At 39.4% G+C, this 21051-nt stretch overlaps 1 protein-coding gene and 1 pseudogene across 2 annotated transcripts in view; one reads left to right on the forward strand and one right to left on the reverse strand.

Annotated features, from left to right (window-relative positions):
- The first annotated feature begins 83 nt into the window (after positions 1-83).
- CENPK (centromere protein K) overlaps positions 84-21051 on the forward strand; it is a 43080-nt gene continuing 22112 nt past the window's right edge. The window contains exons 1-4 of one of the 2 annotated variants that reach the window (XM_066253587.1): positions 84-150; positions 4425-4479; positions 10751-10901; positions 16358-16414. In XM_066253587.1, the coding sequence (XP_066109684.1) occupies positions 10785-10901; positions 16358-16414 (174 nt within the window). In that variant the 5' untranslated portion in view covers positions 84-150; positions 4425-4479; positions 10751-10784. Of the gene's footprint in view, positions 151-278; positions 429-4424; positions 4480-10750; positions 10902-16357; positions 16415-21051 lie in introns of those variants that run through there. The other variant, XM_066253588.1, reaches the window with a different exon arrangement.
- LOC136320393 (small ribosomal subunit protein eS8-like) lies at positions 2365-3350 on the reverse strand (annotated as a pseudogene).

The following is a 21051-nucleotide window of genomic DNA, read 5'->3' on the forward strand; positions in this document are numbered from 1 at the left end:
GCAGCGGCGTAGCCCTTTCGTCATCAACCCAGCGAGCTTCAGGATTGGCTTCGGTACGTCCAATCAGCAAGCAGCGCGCGCACCAGTCTTGGGTCCCGATGGTTTGTTTACGCTTGGCGGTGGCGACTGGAAGTCAGGGACTCCGTCGGGGTAAGAAATGGGCTGGAGAGAGCGCCGCAGCGGTTTGCACTTGCCGCCGGAGCTGGCGGCTCCCGGGATGTGGAACTGCAGCGCCGATGGTGGGACCCTTACTTCCGGGAAACCAGAAAGCCGGCGGCCCTCAGTCCCGCTCTTCGGCTCTAGAACCCCGCGGGTTCGGAGAGAAAGAGGGAGCGGTGGGGGGAGTGGAAGGATCTGCTGCTTATCTGCGGCTCTCTCACGTCTTCTCCGAGCTTCTCGATTCTTTCACACATTATTTAAAGAGGGTGGTGAGCGCTTGTTACTGTTTTATGGGGAGAGACCCTGCCATGCCAAGTGTTGGGCAAATAAGTTTGTATTATATGGTTCTTATGCCCGCTTTGTTAAAAATGTCGCTGCCCACGTGAATGATGCTGCCAGGTGAAAGGGATAATTACCTTCATGGTTGAGGAGGGCCATTGTTATGCTAATGTATACTGGAGGAGGGGATTTCGTGCCAGGAAAAGTTTGTGAAGAAGCAGGAGAAAGCAGGAGGCCATGTTTTTGCAAAGTGAGGAAGAAGAGGCACCCTAGATGCAGGATGCTGAAGGAGAAGCCAGTTTGTGCAGAGAGGAGATGGGGAACCAGAGGGGCCTGAGGCTGGTGAGGGACCTTTGATTCTAGGAAAACCTGAATGTGTCAATAGCTTTGTGAGCACTGAATGAGTGGGTTTTGGAGCCTTGTGTGTTCGTTTTTATTTGCCTGCTGGGTACGAAACTAGAATAGAGGAATGGCCCACCAGTTTTTGGCTCCGCAGTTTCATTACTGTCTGTTAGAATCTAATGGCAACATGTACCTGACTGGCAGCTGTGATGGCTGTGATGGCTGGCCATATACACCAAGTAACCTGAGTGGCCCATAGTAGGACCATACGCCCTTCTTCCTTCGCCCAGTTCTGTGCTTCCATCGCTTAGCGGCTTTCCAGCCTTCACCTCTCATCTTTAAAAAAAGGGAGAAAAGTAAACATACTGTGGTTAAAACAAAGCCCCTAACATAAAATTTACCATCTTAATGTCTTTTTTTTTAACCCCTTAAATACAACTTAGCAAAATGACCTCCCTAACACACTGCTTTCAAAAACCCACTTAATAGCCTCCTGGTTGCTATTTCAAACCAGATAAATCTCTTCTTTACTTTTGCTGTGAGGTGGACCCCGGTTACAGGGAAGCAACTGCCCATAATAAATACTTTCTAAAGGCTTTTGTTTATTTTTAAATTGAAAGATTCCCATTATTTGCCCCATTCTACCTGAAAAGTCTCATTTCGTCTCTGCCTTCTGCTCTAATAGGATCACTTTTTTTGTGTATCTCACAAATTTGCCATGCTCATCCTTGCCCTCTAGTCTTACGTTTTTATACCTTGAAAGCATCTCCACAGTAAATCTAGCTTTCACTTCTACAGCTTCTCATTTGTTAGACTCCATGGCAAAATAATGAGGATAAGGCTGAAAATGACAATTGTAGGGAGCTAGTAGTGTGCACCAGGCACTGTACTAAGCCCTTTATGATTTCACATAGATTTCTTTGATCTCTATCCCAAATTCTGAAAGCATTAGTTGTCTGTATTATATAAGTCAGCACATCATAGCACTTTTCACTACCTGAAGTCATATCAGGGGTTTCCTCGTCCATTTGTCTATATTGTCTCTCCTCAGTGAAAATGTAAGCTCCATGAAGACAGATTTTCCCACCTACACAGCTATTGCTACACTGACAAATGGCATATATTAAGGATGTGTTTGTTGCCTGACCAGGCTGTGGCACAGTGGGTAGGGCACTGGACTGGGATGTAGATGTCCCAGATTCCAAACCCTGAGTCGCTGGCTTGAGCTGATCTCATACAGCTTGAGCATGGGCTCACCTGCTTGAGTGCAGGGTCACTAGCTTGAGCAAGGGATCGCTCACTCTGCTGGAGTACCCCCCCCCCCCAAGGCACATATGAGAAAGCAATCAGTAAACAGCTAAGGTGCTGCAACAGAAAATAAGTGAATACTCCTTAGTATTACATGAGTACGTACTTTCTATTACTGTATTTCATGTGTATTAGGCTATTTCCGATAATAGTATGAATTTCTTTTTAATTTTTTTTAAATTTTAGAATAAACATCTTTATTACATGAACTAAGACAGGAGGAGGAGGCTTTACTTTCCAGGCCTTGACTTTCCTCAGAACTCCAGCTCCTTGCCCTCAGCCACACTGGCCTGGTCTTGAAGCGATGCATGCAAGAAGCTTGCCCTGCTGGAACTGCTTTTCTAGAAGACTGCTGATTTTTGCTTTTTTCCTTTCATCATATTTCTTCTGAATTTTCTTTGGTCGTTTTTTGTTTAAAATCTCTTCTTTCTCAGGAGTCAGCTTGGCCCCCGTGTGGCTCAGGGGCAGTGCATAGTGGGATTCGTACCACTGTCAGTACCGTGTGCTGTCAATGAGCACGATGCAGTTCTTTACTAGGGTCTTGGTGCGGACCAGTTTGTTGTTAGATGCATTGTAGACAACATCAATAATCTTTGTCTTGCGCATACAACACTCCAAGCCCCAGGAGAACTTGCCCATGTCCAGCCTCAAGACTCAGTACTTCTTGCTGCCTCCCCACACATGGACTGTGTGTATTAGATGGGGGCTAATCTTTTTCTTTTTTTTTTAAGAAATTTCTTTATTTACAGTTCATTGTTGAACATCATTGATTTTTTTTGTTTATAGCCCATCTTTATGAATACATCCTTTTTTCTTTTTTTCTTTTTATTTTTGGGTTTTTTTTCTATATCTTTTTTTTCTTCCTTATGATTTTTTAAATCTTTTTCCTTATGATTTTCTTTTTTTTTATAATAATTTTATTTTTTTAATGGGGTGACATCAATAAATCAGGATACATATATTCAAAGATAACAAGTCCAGGTTATCTTGTCGTTCAATTATGTTGCATACCCATCACCCAAAGTCAGATTGTCCTCTGTCACCTTCTATCTTGTTTTCTTTGTGCCCCTCCCCCTCTCCCTCTCCCATCCCCCCCCCTCAACCACCACACTCTTATCAATGTCTCTTAGTTTCACTTTTATGTGGGGGTTAATCTTAGTGTTGGCAACAGGGCATCCCAGCTCATACTTTTGCTTCTTGTAGGGTTTTCTCTTGCCTCCGGTCTTGTGGCACTTGTGCCAGTTGCCCCTAGAAATACCCATGGCTTGGCACTGGCAGAAAAGCAGTAGTATGAATATTTTTAATTTCGTGTTAGATGTTTTAAATTTGAGGGCCCTGGCTGGTTGGCTCAGTGGATAGAATGTCAGCCTGGGTGCACACATCCCAGGTTCAATCACCGGTCAGGGCACACATGAGAAGTGACCATCTGCTTCTCTTCCCCTCCTCCCTTTCTCTCTCTTCCTCTCCCTTTCCTCCTTCTCTCTCCCTATCTTGCAGCTAGTCACTCAGTTGGTCCGAGTGTTGGCCTCAGGCGCTGAGAATAGCTTGGTTGATTCGAGCATGGACCCCAGATGGGGGTTTCCGGGTGGATCTCAATCAGGATGTGTGTCTGTCTATCTCCCCTCCTCTCACTTAAAAAAAAACTTTTTTTTTGGGATTGTATCCCCAAATATAGCAATATTGTTCTTCATTAAATAATTGGGAATTGGATAGAGTATTGAGGACCTCAAAAGATTTACATGTTCTATTTCCAGAAAGGTAGATTTAAAGATATAGAATGTGGGAAAAGGGCCAAGTTAAACCCTGAAATGTTTTTATTTATTTGTATTTTAATGCTACATTGAGCTGCTAATCGATCTAATTTGTTGAGTATCTGTCCACATGGTCATACACAGTTTCACATATTAATTTTGTTTACTGATAATGTATTTTATTGGTTAGTAGTCTACAAAATGGGGAAGGATTGCTTTGTACTTAATGTCTAAGTTAAGGTATTTAAAACAAATACATATAAGCTTTTACTTTAAAAATATTTTTTGCTTTAAATTCTAAGATTGTTAATGACTATGATTTTGTGAAGTTAACTGTATCTTTTTGAGTATAGCAAGGAAGATGTTTAGTGTAAACATTTTTGGATATTGCATAAGTTATTTAACCAATTTGCTACTAGTTGACATTCAGATTCTTTTTCTTTTTTTTTTGACATGCAGATTCTTAATAGTAGTGTTGATAGTTAATACTGTTATACTTCTTTATATGCTAGGTACAGTTCTAAGGAATTAACTCAATTGTCATGACAACCCAAGGAGATAATTAATATTTTCTTCATTTTACAGATAAGGAAACTGAGACACAGACAGTTTAAGTGACTTGCCCAAGGTCACACAACTTGTAAGTATCAAAGCCAGGTTTTAAACCTAGACAATCTGATTGTAGAATTCACACTTATAATTTTTTTATATATATAAATAATGCTGTAATAAGCATACCTGTGTAGGCTTATGCAGATATATTTGTCTGTAGGATTATTCTGAGGGATAGAATTTCTTGGATCAAAAGATAAATCCATTTAAAATTTTGATGGATATTGTATATTATTCTACCAAGCAATTTGTCTACCAACAGTACGTGCCTCTTTTTTTTATTTTTAATTGATTTTAAAAAGAGGAAGGGAGAGAGCAAGAGAGAGAGAGAGACAGGGACATCAGTCTTTTCCTATATATGCCCTGACCAGGGATCGAACCGGCAACCTCTCTATATCAGGATGATGCTCTAACCAACTGAGCTATTCAGTCAGAGCCTAGTGCATACCTCTCATCTTATCTATACTTTTGCCAATATTGTTTCTTAGCAAATATATTACTATTGCTACTTTAAATGAAAAATAACTTTTATATAAATTCTGTGTTTATAAGTTATAAGGAAGGTTAAGAATGCTTTTTTTTCTAATTTAAAGAGGATTTCTTGGTTTTTCTTTGAATTCCTTATTTTTGTCCTTTACCCATTTCTATTGTTATTTTGTTTTTTACCTTTTTATCATAAAGTAAAATACAGATACAAAACATCTCACACAAATAAATGTAAAGTTTAGAAGTTGTTATAACGTGAACACCTTGATCACCATGCAGATAAGAAAGAAAACTTTAATAATCACCTCAAAATTTTCTTCATTTGGCCCATCCCAATCACAGCCTTCCCTCTGTTTCTACCTCCTCCCGCTCTCCTGAAAGTAATTGATATCCTGACTTTTATAGTAATCACTTTTTTAGTTGTTTTTTTTTAAATGATGCTTTGTTGGTATGGTCTTAGTAATTTATAGGCACTCATTATACATTAATTAAATTAGATTTGGGTACCATATATATTATAAGTATTTTTGTTAGGTTTTTGGGTTTTCAATTTTAACTTTTTTATTTTTTTATTTTATTTTTTAATTTTTTATTTTTTTGTATTTTTCTGAAGCTGGAAACGGGGAGAGACAGTCAGACAGACTCCCGCATGCGCCCGACCGGGATCCACCTGGCACGCCCACCAGGGGCGAAGCTCTGCCCACCAGGGGGCGATGCTCTGCCCCTCCGGGGAGTCGCTCTGCCGCGACCAGAGCCACTCTAGCACCTGGGGCAGAGGCCAAGGAGCTATCCCCAGCGCCCGGGCCATCTTTGCTCCAATGGAGCCTTGGCTGCGGGAGGGGAAGAGAGAGACAGAGAGGAAGGAGGGGTTGGGGGTGGAGAAGCAAATGGGCGCCTCTCCTATGTGCCCTGGCCGGGAATCGAACCCGGGTCCCCCGCATGCCAGGCCGACGCTCTACCGCTGAGCCAACCGGCCAGGGCTAAATTTTAACTTTTTAATGATATCTTTATCCATTCAGAATTTTGAAAATTTTTGTATAGCTATTTTGCTTAGTTTTTAGAAAGGCCTTTTATAATCCAGGATTTTTTTTTTTAAATCTTTATATTTTCTTTCTGTTCCTTTATTATTTCTATTTCTATTTTGATTTTTTTTTAACAATGGAGTAGTGGTGTAAAGATTGAAGTATATATCTAGGCTTACCTTTCCTCAAAATACTATGTAATTTGTTAAAAAAAGAATGAGAGGGGGTCTATATGGGCCAAAATACATATATATGAAGAAAAAAAGCAGAATAGTTTATAAATATGTTTCTATTTGGATTGTTCTTCTTTCCCCTTAATTTGCATCGTCACCTCTGTGATTTATCATAGCTCTATAAATGTGTGAGTCTAGAAAGGCTTTTTATTTATTCCATTGTTTAATTTGCCTATCTATGCTAATTCCACCTATTAAAGTTAGTTTTATAATAAGTTTGATATCTGGTAAGGCAAGTCTTCCCATCTTAATCTTCATGATGATCTTGGCTGTTTTGGCCCTTTGCACTTTCATATAAAGTTTAGAATTAGCTTGACAAGGGTCACAAAAACTTTTAAGAATTTTGATAAAAGAGGCCCTGGCCGGTTGGCTCAGCGGTAGAGCGTCGGCCTAGCGTGTGGAGGACCCGGGTTCGATTTCCGGCCAGGGCACACAGGAGAAGCGCCCATTTGCTTCTCCACCCCTCCGCCGCGCTTTCCTCTCTGTCTCTCTCTTCCCCTCCCGCAGCCAAGGCTCCATTGGAGCAAAGATGGCCCAGGCGCTGGGGATGGCTCTGTGGCCTCTGCCCCAGGCGCTAGAGTGGCTCTTGAAAAAAAAAAAAAAAAAAATGAATTTTGATAAAAGAGGCAGTAGATCAACTTGGTGGGAATTAACATTTTTGCAAAATATTGAGCCCTTCAATCTATAAACATAGTATATCTATTTAAAGTTTTAAAACCTCTCTGTTGCCTAAAAAAAAAAAGATTGATTAAGCAATATAAAACTCAAGTTCCATATGAATAAAAATGGGGGGTTGGGTTATTCTGGTTTGCACTTGATATTATAGGGTAAACATCCTCATTGTTCTTTAATGCTCTGTGTAGCTCCTTAAAATTGCCCAACTTTGAATCTCATGCCTTCAAACCTGATCATCCACCACTCCTCCTTGTAGCAATCTAGCAACATTCCTTCATTCCTTGAAGATTTTTATCTCCTAGCTCACTGTCATCCTCTGCAACACTGCTATCATAATTCTTCATGATGTTACTATCTAACTAGATGATCCTTCCAATAACCTGGCCTCTCTTTTTCTTTACCTTTTTGCCTCCAGTGAGTGTATTTTCCATCTTACCTTAGCTGTTGACACCTATGGTCATATCTGTGAGACTTGGTTACTCTTTTTATCTTTGTCTCTGTGTGTAGGAAAACACAGCCAGGAAAACACAGCCATGTTCTGGTTTCACTTTAAATACATGAATACTAATCTCAAGTGGGCCTTTAATACTACCCAGTAATCCTTCTATTTTACCTTCTCTCATCTCATATATATCTGTCGTGAACCAGCACAACTAGTATTTTCAGGTCCCAAGTGAGAATGTTGCGGAATTAAGAAAATAGACTTAAAGAATTAAAAGATGGGGTCGGGAGGGCTCTGCAATTACTGCAAGCAGAAACATACCACCCTAGCAGAAAGAAATGGCCATCTGAAAACCACATCTTCCTTTACTTACAGGGCTAAGTGGGACATTAGCAAATTAATGGCTTTTCTAATTACAATTTCCAAGGCAACCCAAGAATTCTACCAAGTGCAGAAAACCGCCACCATACATTAACATCCTAACTTTACACAAAGAAGAAACTTGCCTTTAGTCTTTTCTGGGAACATACGGGGTAGGATGAGCAAATACATGGAGGTGTGGGGAAGGGCTTAGCCTTTTTCAACTTTAATCAGGCCAGCAAGATGGGAGATTGGGCAGACTGTCAGCTTAAGCCAGTTCCCCACACCTCTGTCCCCCAGAAATCCAAACTCTAAAAACCCTGTTCATTTTTCGGTCCCTGACAGCTATGATATACCTTTCTTCCCTTTTTTAAAAATTTTCTTTTTTTTTTTTTTAATTTTATTTATTGATTTTTAGAGGAGAGGAAGAAAGAGAGGGAAATGGTAGAGAAGCAGGAAGCATCAACTCATAGTATGCTTCCTGTATGTGCCTTGACCAGGCAATCCCAGGGTTTCAAACCAGCGACCTCAGCATTCCAGGTCAACACTTTATCCACTATACCACCATAGGTCAGGCCCCTTTTGCACTTAAACCTCCAGTGCTTTTTCTCTACCCTCTTTCACAGTTGATAACCTTAGTTACCATTTTACTGAGAAAAGAGAGGTAACCTAAATAGAACTTCCAATTTCTACCAAGCTCCTACTTATATCTACTTGCCTACCTGTGTCTGTGCTCCTAATATTTTGCCCACCTTCCCATTAAAATAAATGAACTATATGTACATCTATCTTATGCCAACCTCTCTATTTGTACACTAGATCTCATTATTCTTCCTTCTCTTACTGTATCAAAAAAGAGGGTTTATTATCACCCATCTTAAAAAATAATAATCTTTTGAGCCCCATGTCCCTCCAACTGCTTTCTTATTTCTCTTTTAGAGAAAAATACTTGAAAATGTCTCATATACTGGACATGTCCAATCCCTGCCGTCTATTTTTTATTGAATCCATTCAGGCTTTCACTTCCACCATTCTACCGAAACTACACTTATGAAGGTTAACAATGGCCTCATTTTTGCATATTTACTTCAGTGAAAATGTAACCAATCACCCCAGAACTTAGAGGTTTAATGCAAGCATTTATTATGCTCAGTGATTCTGTGCATCAAGAATTCAGGTAGGACTCACAATCATCAGGAAACCTTTTATGCGCACAGCTGGTGGTTGATGCTAGCTCTTAGCTGGGAACCTCAGTTCCATTCTATGTGTGCTTCTCCGTGTGCTCTCTTGACTTTGTTTGGGCTTTCTCATAACGTGATTGGGTTGCAAAAGCAAGTGTTCCAAAAGAGACAGATTTAAGCAATTTTGCCTTTTATGATTTAATCCTAAAGTCATGTTAGCATCACTTCCATTGTATTCTATTCATAAAGGCAGTCAGAAAGTTATACTCAGGTTCAAAGGGAGGGTAAAGAGGCTCTGCCTTTGCATGAACAGTGACAACCTGAAATATTTCTGTGACTATTTCTGAAAAATACAGTGCCCTATCCATATTGCTAAGTAGTCAATTTTCTGATTTTATTTTACTTGACCCTGTCTCTAATATTTGACAGTTCATCACTTCTTCCTTGTATACTTTCTTATCTTGGATTTTTGGATAGCATAGTCTTGATTTTCCTCTTATTGGGCACTCCTCACACTGTTTAAGTGGTTTTTCCTTATCTCAGTTTCTCCAGGTCTATAATTTTCCTCATGTCTGTCTGTACACTCCTCCTTTTCTGATCTCACCAAGCCTCATGTCTTTAAATAAGTATAATGGTGACTCAAATTCTAGCTTTAAACTTTTCTTGAACTCCCTACAGATATATCCAATTGCCTAATTAGTAGCTCCACTAATAGACACCTTCAATCTAGTTAATTCTAAACTGAATTCTTTTTTTAAAATTAAACTAATTGAGGTAACATTGCTAATAACATTATGTAAATTTTAGGTGTACATCACTGTTACTTCATATCTGTAGACTAATGCATGTTCACCACCCAGGGTCTAGTTTCCTTCTGTTATAAATTTGACCCCTCCACCCTTTACCTAATTCACCCTCTCCCCAACCCCCTTCCCATTTGGTAACCACTGATCTGTTGTCATGAGTTTGTTTTTGTTTGCAAAACTGAATTCTTAATTAGCACTCCCCCACATCTTGCTGAGTTTGTTTCTTCCACCATCCTCCCCATCTCAGAAACTGGCAACTTCGTCTTTCCAGCTGCCTACATCCAAACTTTTTCAGTAATAATTGACTTCTTTCTTTCTTTTGCAGGGTGTTAGGAAATCCTGTTGCCTCTATCTTGAAAATATATTCAGAGTTGGACATTTGGTACTGCCTCAGTATTATCCTGGTCCACATCTTGCTTGGGTTATTGCAATAGCTTTCAACCTGGCTTCCCTGCTCTGTCCTTACTTGGCTAATTTAATCATAGTTATACTGTTAAAATGTAATTTAAATTATATTATTCCTCTGTTCAAAACCCTTTAATCACTTATTATTTCAGCCTAAGTTCTTAAAGTAGCCTAAAGCCTGTTTGATCTCATCTCTGTTACCTCTCTGACCTTTTCTTGTGTCCTCTCTTACATCTCCATTCTAGTCACAGTGGCTGTTCTACTGTTCCAGGAACACAACAGCCCTGTTCCTGCCCCAAGGCCTTTGTACTTGCAGTTTTTTCTACCTGGAGCCTCTTTCCCTAAATATCACCATGTTTCGCTTCCTTATTTCCTTTATGTTTTCACTCTGTTCTGAACTTCTCAGCAACTTTATATGACCTTACATTGTCCCTTCCTCAGCACTTGCTATGTTTCTTCTCTGCTTTGCTTTTCTTCATAGCATTTATACTTTATTTCATCCACTACAGTATGTATTTAAAATTCTTTTGGCTTATTTTTTTGTTTTCCTGAACTAGAATATGGGCACAGTCGAAAGAGGAATTTTTACCTCTTTTGTTCACTGTTGCATCTTTAGCTCCTTGGTGAGTACCTGGCAGGTAATAGGTGTTCAACAAATACTGTTAAATGAATAAATATTTTTATTTTAGTTTTCCTTCTAAGGCTAAGAAAATCACAAGGCACATGTCAACGAGTAATCAAGATCTAGATCCAGATAGTACTACAGATGTAGAAGATGTTACAGATGCTAAAGAGGAGCTTATTAAAAAATGTGAAGAAATATGGAAAAATATGGAAGAAGTAAGTATCAAGAGACTAAGGTGATATATCAATTAATTTCTGTAAGATTTAATTCCATTTCAATAAGAGTTAATAAAGAATAATTCTGCTGATTCCTGAAAGTCAAAATATTATATAATAAATATTTATAGTTTTTAGACCTATAAGCATTTATTCAATGAACTTTGTAGTGAATGAAAAAGTTATGACAGTCCCTACCCTCAAGGAGATTATCATCTAATGGAGGCAATAATGATTATGTTAGAAGTATTGTGATAAAAGTGCAAAGATTATACTTCGGAGGAGTCCTAAACCCAGACTTACGGGGTCAAGGGTAGCATCCAAAAGAAGTAATGACTGAATTCATTTCTAAAGGATAAATAGGAGTTATTTAGCCTGTGAAAATGGGAGAGATATTGTAAAGCTAGTAGCTGCGGCCACCATCACAGCCACCTGGCCCATGCAGGTTCGCATTTGATTCTGACAGAGGGTAAGGAAACAACGGAGCCAAGAACTGGTGGGCCATTAGCTTTAATCCTAGCTTGCACCCAGCAGGCAAGAAATACACATAGTGGGAAAACACTTCCCTTTCCATTCAGGGCTCCCAAAGCCACTGACTTATCCGAGTTTCCTAGAATCAAAGGTGTCTACTTCACCAGCCTTATTCACTTCTGTTCCCCATCTTTTTCTCTCTGCACAAACTCTGCACTAACTGGCTTCTCCTTCAACACTCCGCCATCTTGACTGCTTCTCTCCTCCTCGTGGCCTTTCTCTGCTCTCCCCCAGCATGAGGTCCTCTGCCTCATTTAATAGTGTAGAAATCAAAACCTTTAATCCAATATACAAACAAGGAAGTCTCTGATACAAAGTCACTTATCTGAGGCATAATGGGGTTCCTCATGAGAGAGCACCACCCCCCATCATGCAACAGTTAAGGGTTTGGGGAAAAGCTTAGTTTTGAAACTAAGCCTTAGGCTGTAACGACCCTGCCTGCTTACACCTGTCCCCCACACCCAATGCAAACTATAAGCGAGCAAACATATACATCGTATTTGCAAAATTATTTGACCCGCAGATATACAAAATAGAAGGAAGGAAATCTACAAAGGTTGGGGGAGTTTAGAGAACTCCTTATAGAATATTATGACAACATAAATTAGGAAAAGAAGGACTTGTGGAGTGACACTGGAAAGATAATTAGTGGCAAGAACATGATGGATTTTGTTGGGGAGCCTTTAAAGGACTATAAACATGAAGTGATATGATGAGATATATATCCTGCTCACAAAAATTAGAGGATATTTCAAAATATGAAGCAATTAAAAAAAGGATTTACTTTTTTTTTAATTAAACAAGAACATCAGAAAAGCAAATGAGTCAAAGAAATGTGTTCAATTATGCAAATGAGATGCAAAACCAACTTCTATTTCATTGGCGAAATGTGCTCTACAAAAGGCTGAAAGTACTGGAGTATCTGCACATTCCTGGGTCCCCTAGTTTTTGTGAGCAGTGTAGTTTGGGAAAATTACTCTGGTGGTTTTGAAGAAAATGGAATGCAGAAGAGTGAGACTACAAGTAGAAAGAGCAATTAGGATGTTGGAGCAGTAGCCCTCATAGGAAGTACTTTAGGACTAAATCCTGTCGTTGCAAATAGAAAGAAAAAGGGATTCAAGTGATACTATCAGGATAGGACCAGAAAGACTTGAAGATTAATTGCTGTGAAATGTTTCAGGTTCCTGGTTTGGGCCAGTGTGTAGTTAGTGCAGTTACTTCCTGAAATGGAGACTATAGAAGTGGAGAGGACACACAAGTATGGAGTTTAAGTGAAAATTTTAATTGTCTTAGAAAAATGTTGTTTTTGAAATGTATTTACATTTTTGACTTGAACTAGAATCACCTCTGGTACACTACAGTACTTTGGTAAGAATTTATGCTACTGGAGGTAGTATAATATATGATGTAAGCCACAGACATTTTTCGCATTCTATTTTTCCCAGTAACATTTCACATTAGGGCAGATTAGCACTTTCCCCCCCTTTTTCCTTAATTTTCAAATTATTTTTTACCATAAATTTTGGTATTCCTTATTATTAATGTATTTTCAAGATAATTGATACAATCGTTTTGGGGTATTTTTTTTTTGCTTTTGATACTTTTCAGTATAGAATTTTTATTTCTTTTTTTGAAATTTGATTTTTTTTAAATTTTTATTTATTTATTTATTTTAGAGGAGAAAGAGAGAGAAGGGGGGAGGTGCAGGGAGCATCAACTCCCATATGTGCCTTGACCAGGCAAGCCCAAGGTTTTGTTTTGTTTTTTAACTTTTTTTTTCTTTCAATTTTTATTTATTCATTTTGGAGAAGAGAGAGAGAGAGAGAGGAGAGACAGAGAGAGAGAAGGGGGGAGGAACTGGAAGCATCAACTCCCATATGTGCCTTGACCAGGCAAGCCCAGGGTTTCGAACCAGTGACCTCAGCATTTCCAGGTTGACGCCTTATCCACTGTGCCACCACAGGTCAGGCTGAAATTTGATTTTTAAAATAACTTAAAATGTTATTTTATAAAACGGTACTACATCTGATCGTGCCTGACCAGGCAGTGGCTTAGTGTAGTGGTCCCCAACCCCCCAGGCCGTGGTCTGGTACCGGTCCGTGGGCCATTTGGTACCAGTCCGCAGAGGAAGAGTAAATAACTTACATTATTTCCGTTTTATTTATATTTAAGTCTGAACGATGTTTTATTTTTAAAAAATGACCAGATTCCCTCTGTTACATCCGTCTAAGACTCACTCTTGACGCTTGTCTCGCAAGTTCGACAATTATATTTTAAAATACCACAGTTTTTACGCCGGTTGAATTTTATTTTGTGCATTTATCTGTCCCACCCTAAAGACTGGTCTGTGAAAATATTTTCTGACATTAAACCAGTTCGTGGCCCAAAAAAGGTTGGGGACCACTGGCTTAGTGGATAGAGCGTTGGACTGGATGCGGAGGACCCAGGTTCAAATCCCCAAAGGTCATTTGATTTGAGCGCAGGCTCACCAGCTTGAGCGTGGGATCGTAGATATGACTATGGTTGCTGGCTGGAGCCCCAGGTCACTGGCTTGAGCAAGGGGTCACTCACTTTGCTGTAGCCCTAGTCAAGGCACATATAAGAAAGTAATCACTGAACATTAAGGAGCTACAACAGAGAATTGATGCTTCTTATCTCTGTCTGTTCCTGTCTGTCTGTCCCTATCTGTCCGTCTCTCTGACTCTCTCTGTCTTTGTCAAAAAAAACCAACAACAACAACCTTAAAATAAAAAACAACAATACTACATCTGATCCTAAATGGGCAGGTAATGAGATGGTCATGCTCGGGGCACATAACCTTTAACTTAAAGGTTTATCTTTGCCTTGAGCAAGCACCATCGATTATTTCATTGCATCTAGGTTGACTCACTTTTGAAATAAGTACCCTCAAGAGATCACAAATAAGTGAAAAATCATATTTGTCTTTCTTTGTGTGACTTGTTTCACTTAGCATAATACTCCTCTAGGCCTATCTATAATGTCAAAAATGGTAAAATTTCATTATTTTTATGGTCAAGTACTATTGTATACAGTATGTTATTATTTTTTTTTACATTCCATTGTATACCAAACTTTCATCTATTTTTTTTTTTTTTGGAGTGTCAGCTTCCTCATTTTTTTTTAATTTTTTTTTTATTTATTCATTTTTTTTTTAGAGGGGAGAGAGAGAGACAGAGAGAGAGAGAGGAGAGAGAGACAGGGGGAGGAGCTGGAAGCATCAACTCCCATATGTGCCTTGACTAGGCAAGCCCAGGGTTTCGAACCGGCAACCTCAGCATTTCCAGGTTGACGCTTTATCCACTGCGCCACCACAGGTCAGGCTCCATTCATCTATTGATGAACACTTTGGCTGTTTACATATCTTGATTATTGTAAATAATGATTCAGTGAACACGAGAATACTCGTCTCTTTTCAAATTAATGTTTTGAGTGCCTCTGGATATATATACCCAGAAGTGGAATTGCTGAGGGTTGGACAATTGGGTAAAAAGGGTGAAGGAATTGAGAAGTACAAATTGGTAGTTACAGAATAGTCATGGGATGTCAAGTACAGCATAGGAAATATGGCTAATAATAATGTAATAACTTATGGTGTCATTTGGGTACTTGAAATATCAGGAGGATCACTTTGTACATTATATGATTATCTAACCATTGTGCTGTATACCTGAAGCTAATATAAAGTAATATTGAATGTCAATTGTTACTGAAAAATAAAAAGGAAAGCACATAATTATGTTAGTTAACTATCCTATAATACAATACCCACCTTGCTTTCTCCCACCTCTGGACATACTCCCTTCTTAATTTTAAATGCATAAAAGAAGCTGCAAAATGGTTATTCTCTAGAGCATTTGAGATCTTGCTCCATTTCATGGCCTATGTCATCAATTTGTATCAAATAAACACTTTAAAATTCTGGAATAAAGATACTGTAAATACAAATAACCAGAAATATAATTTAAATTACCTGTAATTTTATTCAGATATAATTACTGTTGATGGTGTGTGTTTTTTTAATGACACAGAAACATCTGCTTCTCCACCCCTCCCCCTCTCCTTCCTCTGTCTCTCTCTTCTCCCGCAGCCAAGGCTCTATTGGAGCAAAGTTTGCCTGGGCTCTGGGGATGGCTCCATGGCCTCTGTCTCAGGTGCTAGAATGGCTCTGGTCACAACAGAGATATGCCCCAGATGGGCAGAGCATCGCCCCCTGGTGGGCGTGCCCGGTGGATCCCTGTCGGGCGCATGTGGGAGTCTGTCTGCCTCCCTGTTTCCAGCTTCAGGAAAAAAAAAAAAAAAAGGCTTTATTATGATATTGTCTTCTTACCTCTTTTGTTATTTTTTTATAGTGCTTTCTGTCTTATTCCTCATTTTATCTATTTCCTAATTGACCCTACCTATAAGTTTTTGTTCTTTTTTCCTTATTTCTCATACTCATTTCTTAAATTCTGTTTAGAATCTAGTACACCCTTTTATTTTTATTGTATTTACTTTGGGACCTATTGGGCTGACTTTTTTTTTTTTTTTTTTTTTTTTATTTATTCATTTTAGAGAGGAGAGGGAGAGACAGACACAGAGAGAGAGACAGAGAGAGAGAAGGGGGGGAGGAGCTGGAAGCATCAACTCCCATATGTGCCTTAACCAGGCAAGCCCAGGGTTTTGAACCAGCGACCTCAGCATTTCCAGGTCGACGCTTTATCCACTGCGCCACCACAGGTCAGGCCAGGGCTGACTTTCTTAACCTTTTGCTTAGAAAGTGAGGAATTTAAAAAAAACAACTGTTCTCTTACATTAGAATTGTATATTGTTTTAACGGAATATCACAGTGACTGGTATAAAAGGGGAGGGGGAAGAAATTTTGGGTTATAGTGTGTGACTTGTTTTTCTTTCCTTTTTCAATCAAGTGTCAGAATAAATTGTCGCTTATTGAAACAGAGACACTGACTGATTCAAATGCACAGGTATGAATCCTTTTTCTTTCCAAATAGGTAAGTGGAATTCATTGTGTTTTGGATAAGAAGTTTATCTGTAGATATTTATCACAAGTATAATAGTTCTTAAATAACTGTATGCTTAATCATTTGGAAAATTCTCTACTCTTATTTGAGAGAAGTATTTTAAAAACTTCTTGCATAAACTATTATAAATAAGTAAGAATATTTTCTTTTTTATTTATCTTTTCACAGCTACACATACATTTAACTGTTGAATAAATTGCCCCTTGGCTACTATTAATGTTATTCCTTATGGAAAGTTAGAACAGAGACTTTTCTACTTTTTATTAGATACAGTAACCACAGTTATTTTACTGTGTGGAATCTTAACTGATTTTATGCTAGGCTTAAAAAGGAATTAAGATATCTTTTTTTTTTTTAACAGGGACAGATAGGGACAGACAGACAGGAACAAAGAGAGATGAGAAGCATCAATCATCAGTTTCTCGTTGTGACACCTTAGTTGTTCATTGATTGCTTTCTCATGTGCCTTGACCGCGGGCCTTCAGCAGACCGAGTGACCCCTTCCTGAGCCAGCGACCTTGGGTCTAAGCTGGTGAGCTTTTTGCTCAAGCCAGATGAGCCTGCCCTCAAGCTGGCGATCTTGGGGTCTCGAACCTGGGTCCTCCGCATCCCAGTCAGACGCTCTACCAATGTGCCACTGCCTGGTCAGGCAAGATATCTATTTTAACAATCGGAGACCCATGGAATTTATTTAAGAATACACCAGAAAACCAGTTGAACTGATTAAAAATTTAAAATATGACAAACATAGTAGTTCTAATGTATGGGAAAGAAATGAGTTAGTTTTTAGTAAATGGTATGGTACTGGTACAGCTAGATATCCAACTTCCATATTTCATTATAAAAACATTCTAGATGGATTGCCATCAGTCTTTTAAGAAAAGCATGGAGACTGGAGAACTTTTTAGCTATTAATAAAAATCTAGATGCTATAAAATAATACTTAGATGTATTTGACCATATAAAAAATTTTAAATGTTTTAGTAATAAAAATTGTAATAACAAAGTCAAACATACGAATAATTCCAGTGAAAGTTCCCCAAAACTGGTGGGAGCATGTCAAAAGATAATTGAAGGCACTCCAGCTGAGCATGAAAAAGAGTAATGGCTTGAATTCATTATGACAACATGAGAAACTGTAATCTGTGAGCACATAATCCTCAATAAAATGTGAAAATGAAAGAGAAAGAAAGGGGGATCTAATTTGTCATTTTTGGAAGTGAATATTACACTTGATTTTTTTTTTTTTTTTTTTTTTTTTTTTTTTTTTTCATTTTTCTGAAGCTGGAAACAGGGAGAGACAGTCAGACAGACTCCCGCATGCGCCCCACCGGGATCCACCCGGCACGCCCACCAGGGGGCGACGCTCTGCCCACCAGGGGGCGATGCTCTGCCCATCCTGGGCGTCGCCATGTTGTGACCCTCCTGGGTGTCGCCATATTGCGACCAGAGCCACTCTAGCGCCTGGGGCAGAGGCCACAGAGCCATCCCCAGCACCCGGGCCATCTTTTGCTCCAATGGAGCCTTGGCTGCGGGAGGGGAAGAGAGAGACAGAGAGGAAGGCGCGGCGGAGGGGTGGAGAAGCAAATGGGCGCTTCTCCTATGTGCCCTGGCCGGGAATCGAACCCGGGTCCTCTGCACGCTAGGCCGACGCTCTACCGCTGAGCCAACCGGCCAGGGCCTAGATTTTTTTTTTTAACACGATTTTTTTATTATTTTTTTTTTTCTTGAGAGAGTACACTTATTAATGCTGGGAACAGTGAAACAAGGAAGGGCTTAGGATAGGAGAAGCACCTGGAGAAAGTCTAGGCAAGGGCTGGTTTGGCTCCCTGCCCATTACTCCCTCCTTTGCATGTCTCATGGAGACCCTTAAAGTTTAAGAGATGCACGCCAGCGGGGCAGAAAAAGGTGCGGGCGTACTTTTGGGAGGGAGAGCATGCCACACCAGATCTTTAATCTAAAAATTGGTGATAATGCCTGACCAGGTGGTGGCGCAGTGGATAGAGCATCGGACTGGGATGCGGAAGGACCCAGGTTTGAGACCCCGAGGTCGCCAGCTTGAGTGCGGGCTCATCTGGCATGAGCAAAGAGCTCACCAGCTTGGACCCAAGGTCGCTGGCTCCAGCAGGGGGTTACTTGGTCTGCTGAAGGCCCACGGTCAAGGCACATGTGAGAAAGCAGTCAATGAACAACTAAGAAGTCGCAACGCGCAAAGAGAAACTGATGATTGATGCTTCTCATCTCTCTCCATTCCTGTCTGTCTGTCCCTGTCTATCTCTGCCTCTGTAAAAAAAAAAAAAAAAATTGGTGATAAAGAATTAAGTCATTATTTGTAAAAAAAAAAAATTGTATCTCAATAAATATAGAACTATGTTGTACTGGGTAAAACAGCATACTGTATTTAGGAGAGTATTAGTTTACAAAGTATCATCTGTTTTTCTTGGGAAATGTTTCTTACAGTTTAGAAATTGAGACCTACTGAATCAGAATCAGTAGGGATTGGGCCTGTAAGTTTCCAAATGATAATCATGCAGTGAGCCAAACAGTAGGTTTGAGGGTGTTATTTATGCAGGTGTAAATTACCTTTAGATAATCAATAATAACATCTAATGAATCCACAAAATGTCTTATTGTGTTGAGGGTCTCCCAGTTAGGACTGAGATTTATTACATTGAATAAAATCAGTAAAGGGAAAAGGACCATGGGAAGATGTCCAGACGAAACCAGGCACCAGCTTTCAGGAGTCCTCTCTGAGTGGAGTCACACAAGACATGCTTAGTCCCTGCAGTGTTGTGTGACAAGTATGAGATGTTATACACCAAGAACCTCATTAGAGACTCAGTGCCTAAGGTTGTTTGTGGGGGCTAGTCACATAGGGCTCCTCTGCCTAACAGTTATCCAAATACCTGATTCCCAGACGGGAAGGAGGTAAGTCATCTCCTTTGCACAGTTTAGGCACAGTGGCCACTGTACAAATTCACAGATGCCAGTCTTGCAGTGCGCACGCCTTTAAGGGTAATCTCAGGGCTTACTTTGTTCACTCTTCCCTGGACACCTGTTCAACTTCAGAACTTCATTATTAAAACTATTTATTTTTTAAAGCAAAAAGTTAGATATTTTAAATGAGAAAATTACAGGTTTTCTCAAATTTTTATGTTTAAATAACTTTAGAAATATTAGTGTTATATATATATTTTTAGAAAGGTTTGTTTAATTTTATGGCAAGATCAGAAATAATCTGAACAAAAAACGTTTTCAGGTTCTTATTATAAGAAAATAATGTTGAACTCTCCTTTGGTAAATAATTTAAATACCTGAAATGCATTTTAATATAATTATGTAAAGTTTTCAAGGAATCTGGGGTTTTTACCTCTGACTGTTCAATAGGTAATGTTATAATATGGAGTGCAGGGTCTTTGAGCTACTTGCTCAGTATCCTAAAAATCATATAATAAAGGTTTTTTAGTGTAAACATTACAGTAATATCCACTACATTTTTTGAAATGTGAATTTATTATTTTATGTTTTGTATTTTTCTGAAGTGAGAAGCAGGGAGACAGAGAGACTCCCACATACGCCTGACTGTGATCTACCTGGCAAGTCCACTAGGGGGTGATGCTCTGCCCATCTGGGGCGTTGCTCCGTTACAGCCAGAGCCATTCTAGCACCTGAGGTGGAGGCCATGGAGCCATCCTCAGCACCTTTGCTCCAATGGAGCCTTGGCTGTGGGAGGGGAAGAGAGCTATAGAGAGAAAGGAGAGGGTGAAGGGTGGAGAAGCAGATGAGCACTTCTCCTATGTGCCCTGCTGAAAATTGATCCTGAGACTTCCATACACTGGGCTGACACTACCAGTGAGCCAGCTGGCCAGGGCTGTGAATTTATTTTTTAAGATTTTATATTTGCCTGACCTGTGGTGGCACGGTGGATAAAGTGTCAACCTGGAATGCTGAGATTGCCGGTTCGAAGCCCTGGGCTTGCCCAGTCAAGGCACATATGAGAAGCAACTATGGGTTGATGCTTCTTTGATTTTAGAGAGAGGAAAGAGAGAGGAGGGGGGGGGGAGCGGGAAGCATCAACTTGTAGTATTGCTTCTCATATGTGCCTTGACTGGACCGAACCAACAACCTCAGCATTCCAGATCAATGCTTTATTAACTATGCCACCACAGGTCAAGCTAAAATGTGAATTTTTTATGTTTGACAACTAATAAGAATTATATGGAGGAGATAAAAAATGTTCTGAAATTTAACTTTAAGCATACATAGACTTTAATTTGTGGTCTAACAGGCAACCAATTTATCACATGAATTCCTAATTATCAAAATTATAGTGATTGGAGCCACCTAATATCATAAGCATATTCATCCTAATTTATCTTTGGCTAACGGAGTATATAATTTACAAACTATTGTGTAATAAAACTGATTTTTTTAAGTGTGGCTTGTGGAACCAGTCTCATTTTATGATTGTGTCTACATATATTTAAAGTTTGTTTTTCACTACTCAGTTAAAACAGTTGCAGTTTTTCTGAAAATGTACAGGGAGGAAAAAAAGCATCTTTTATGCAAATTTGTCTAAA

This window comes from Saccopteryx bilineata, chromosome 1, assembly GCF_036850765.1.
Source record: "Saccopteryx bilineata isolate mSacBil1 chromosome 1, mSacBil1_pri_phased_curated, whole genome shotgun sequence".
Taxonomy (NCBI): domain Eukaryota; kingdom Metazoa; phylum Chordata; class Mammalia; order Chiroptera; family Emballonuridae; genus Saccopteryx; species Saccopteryx bilineata.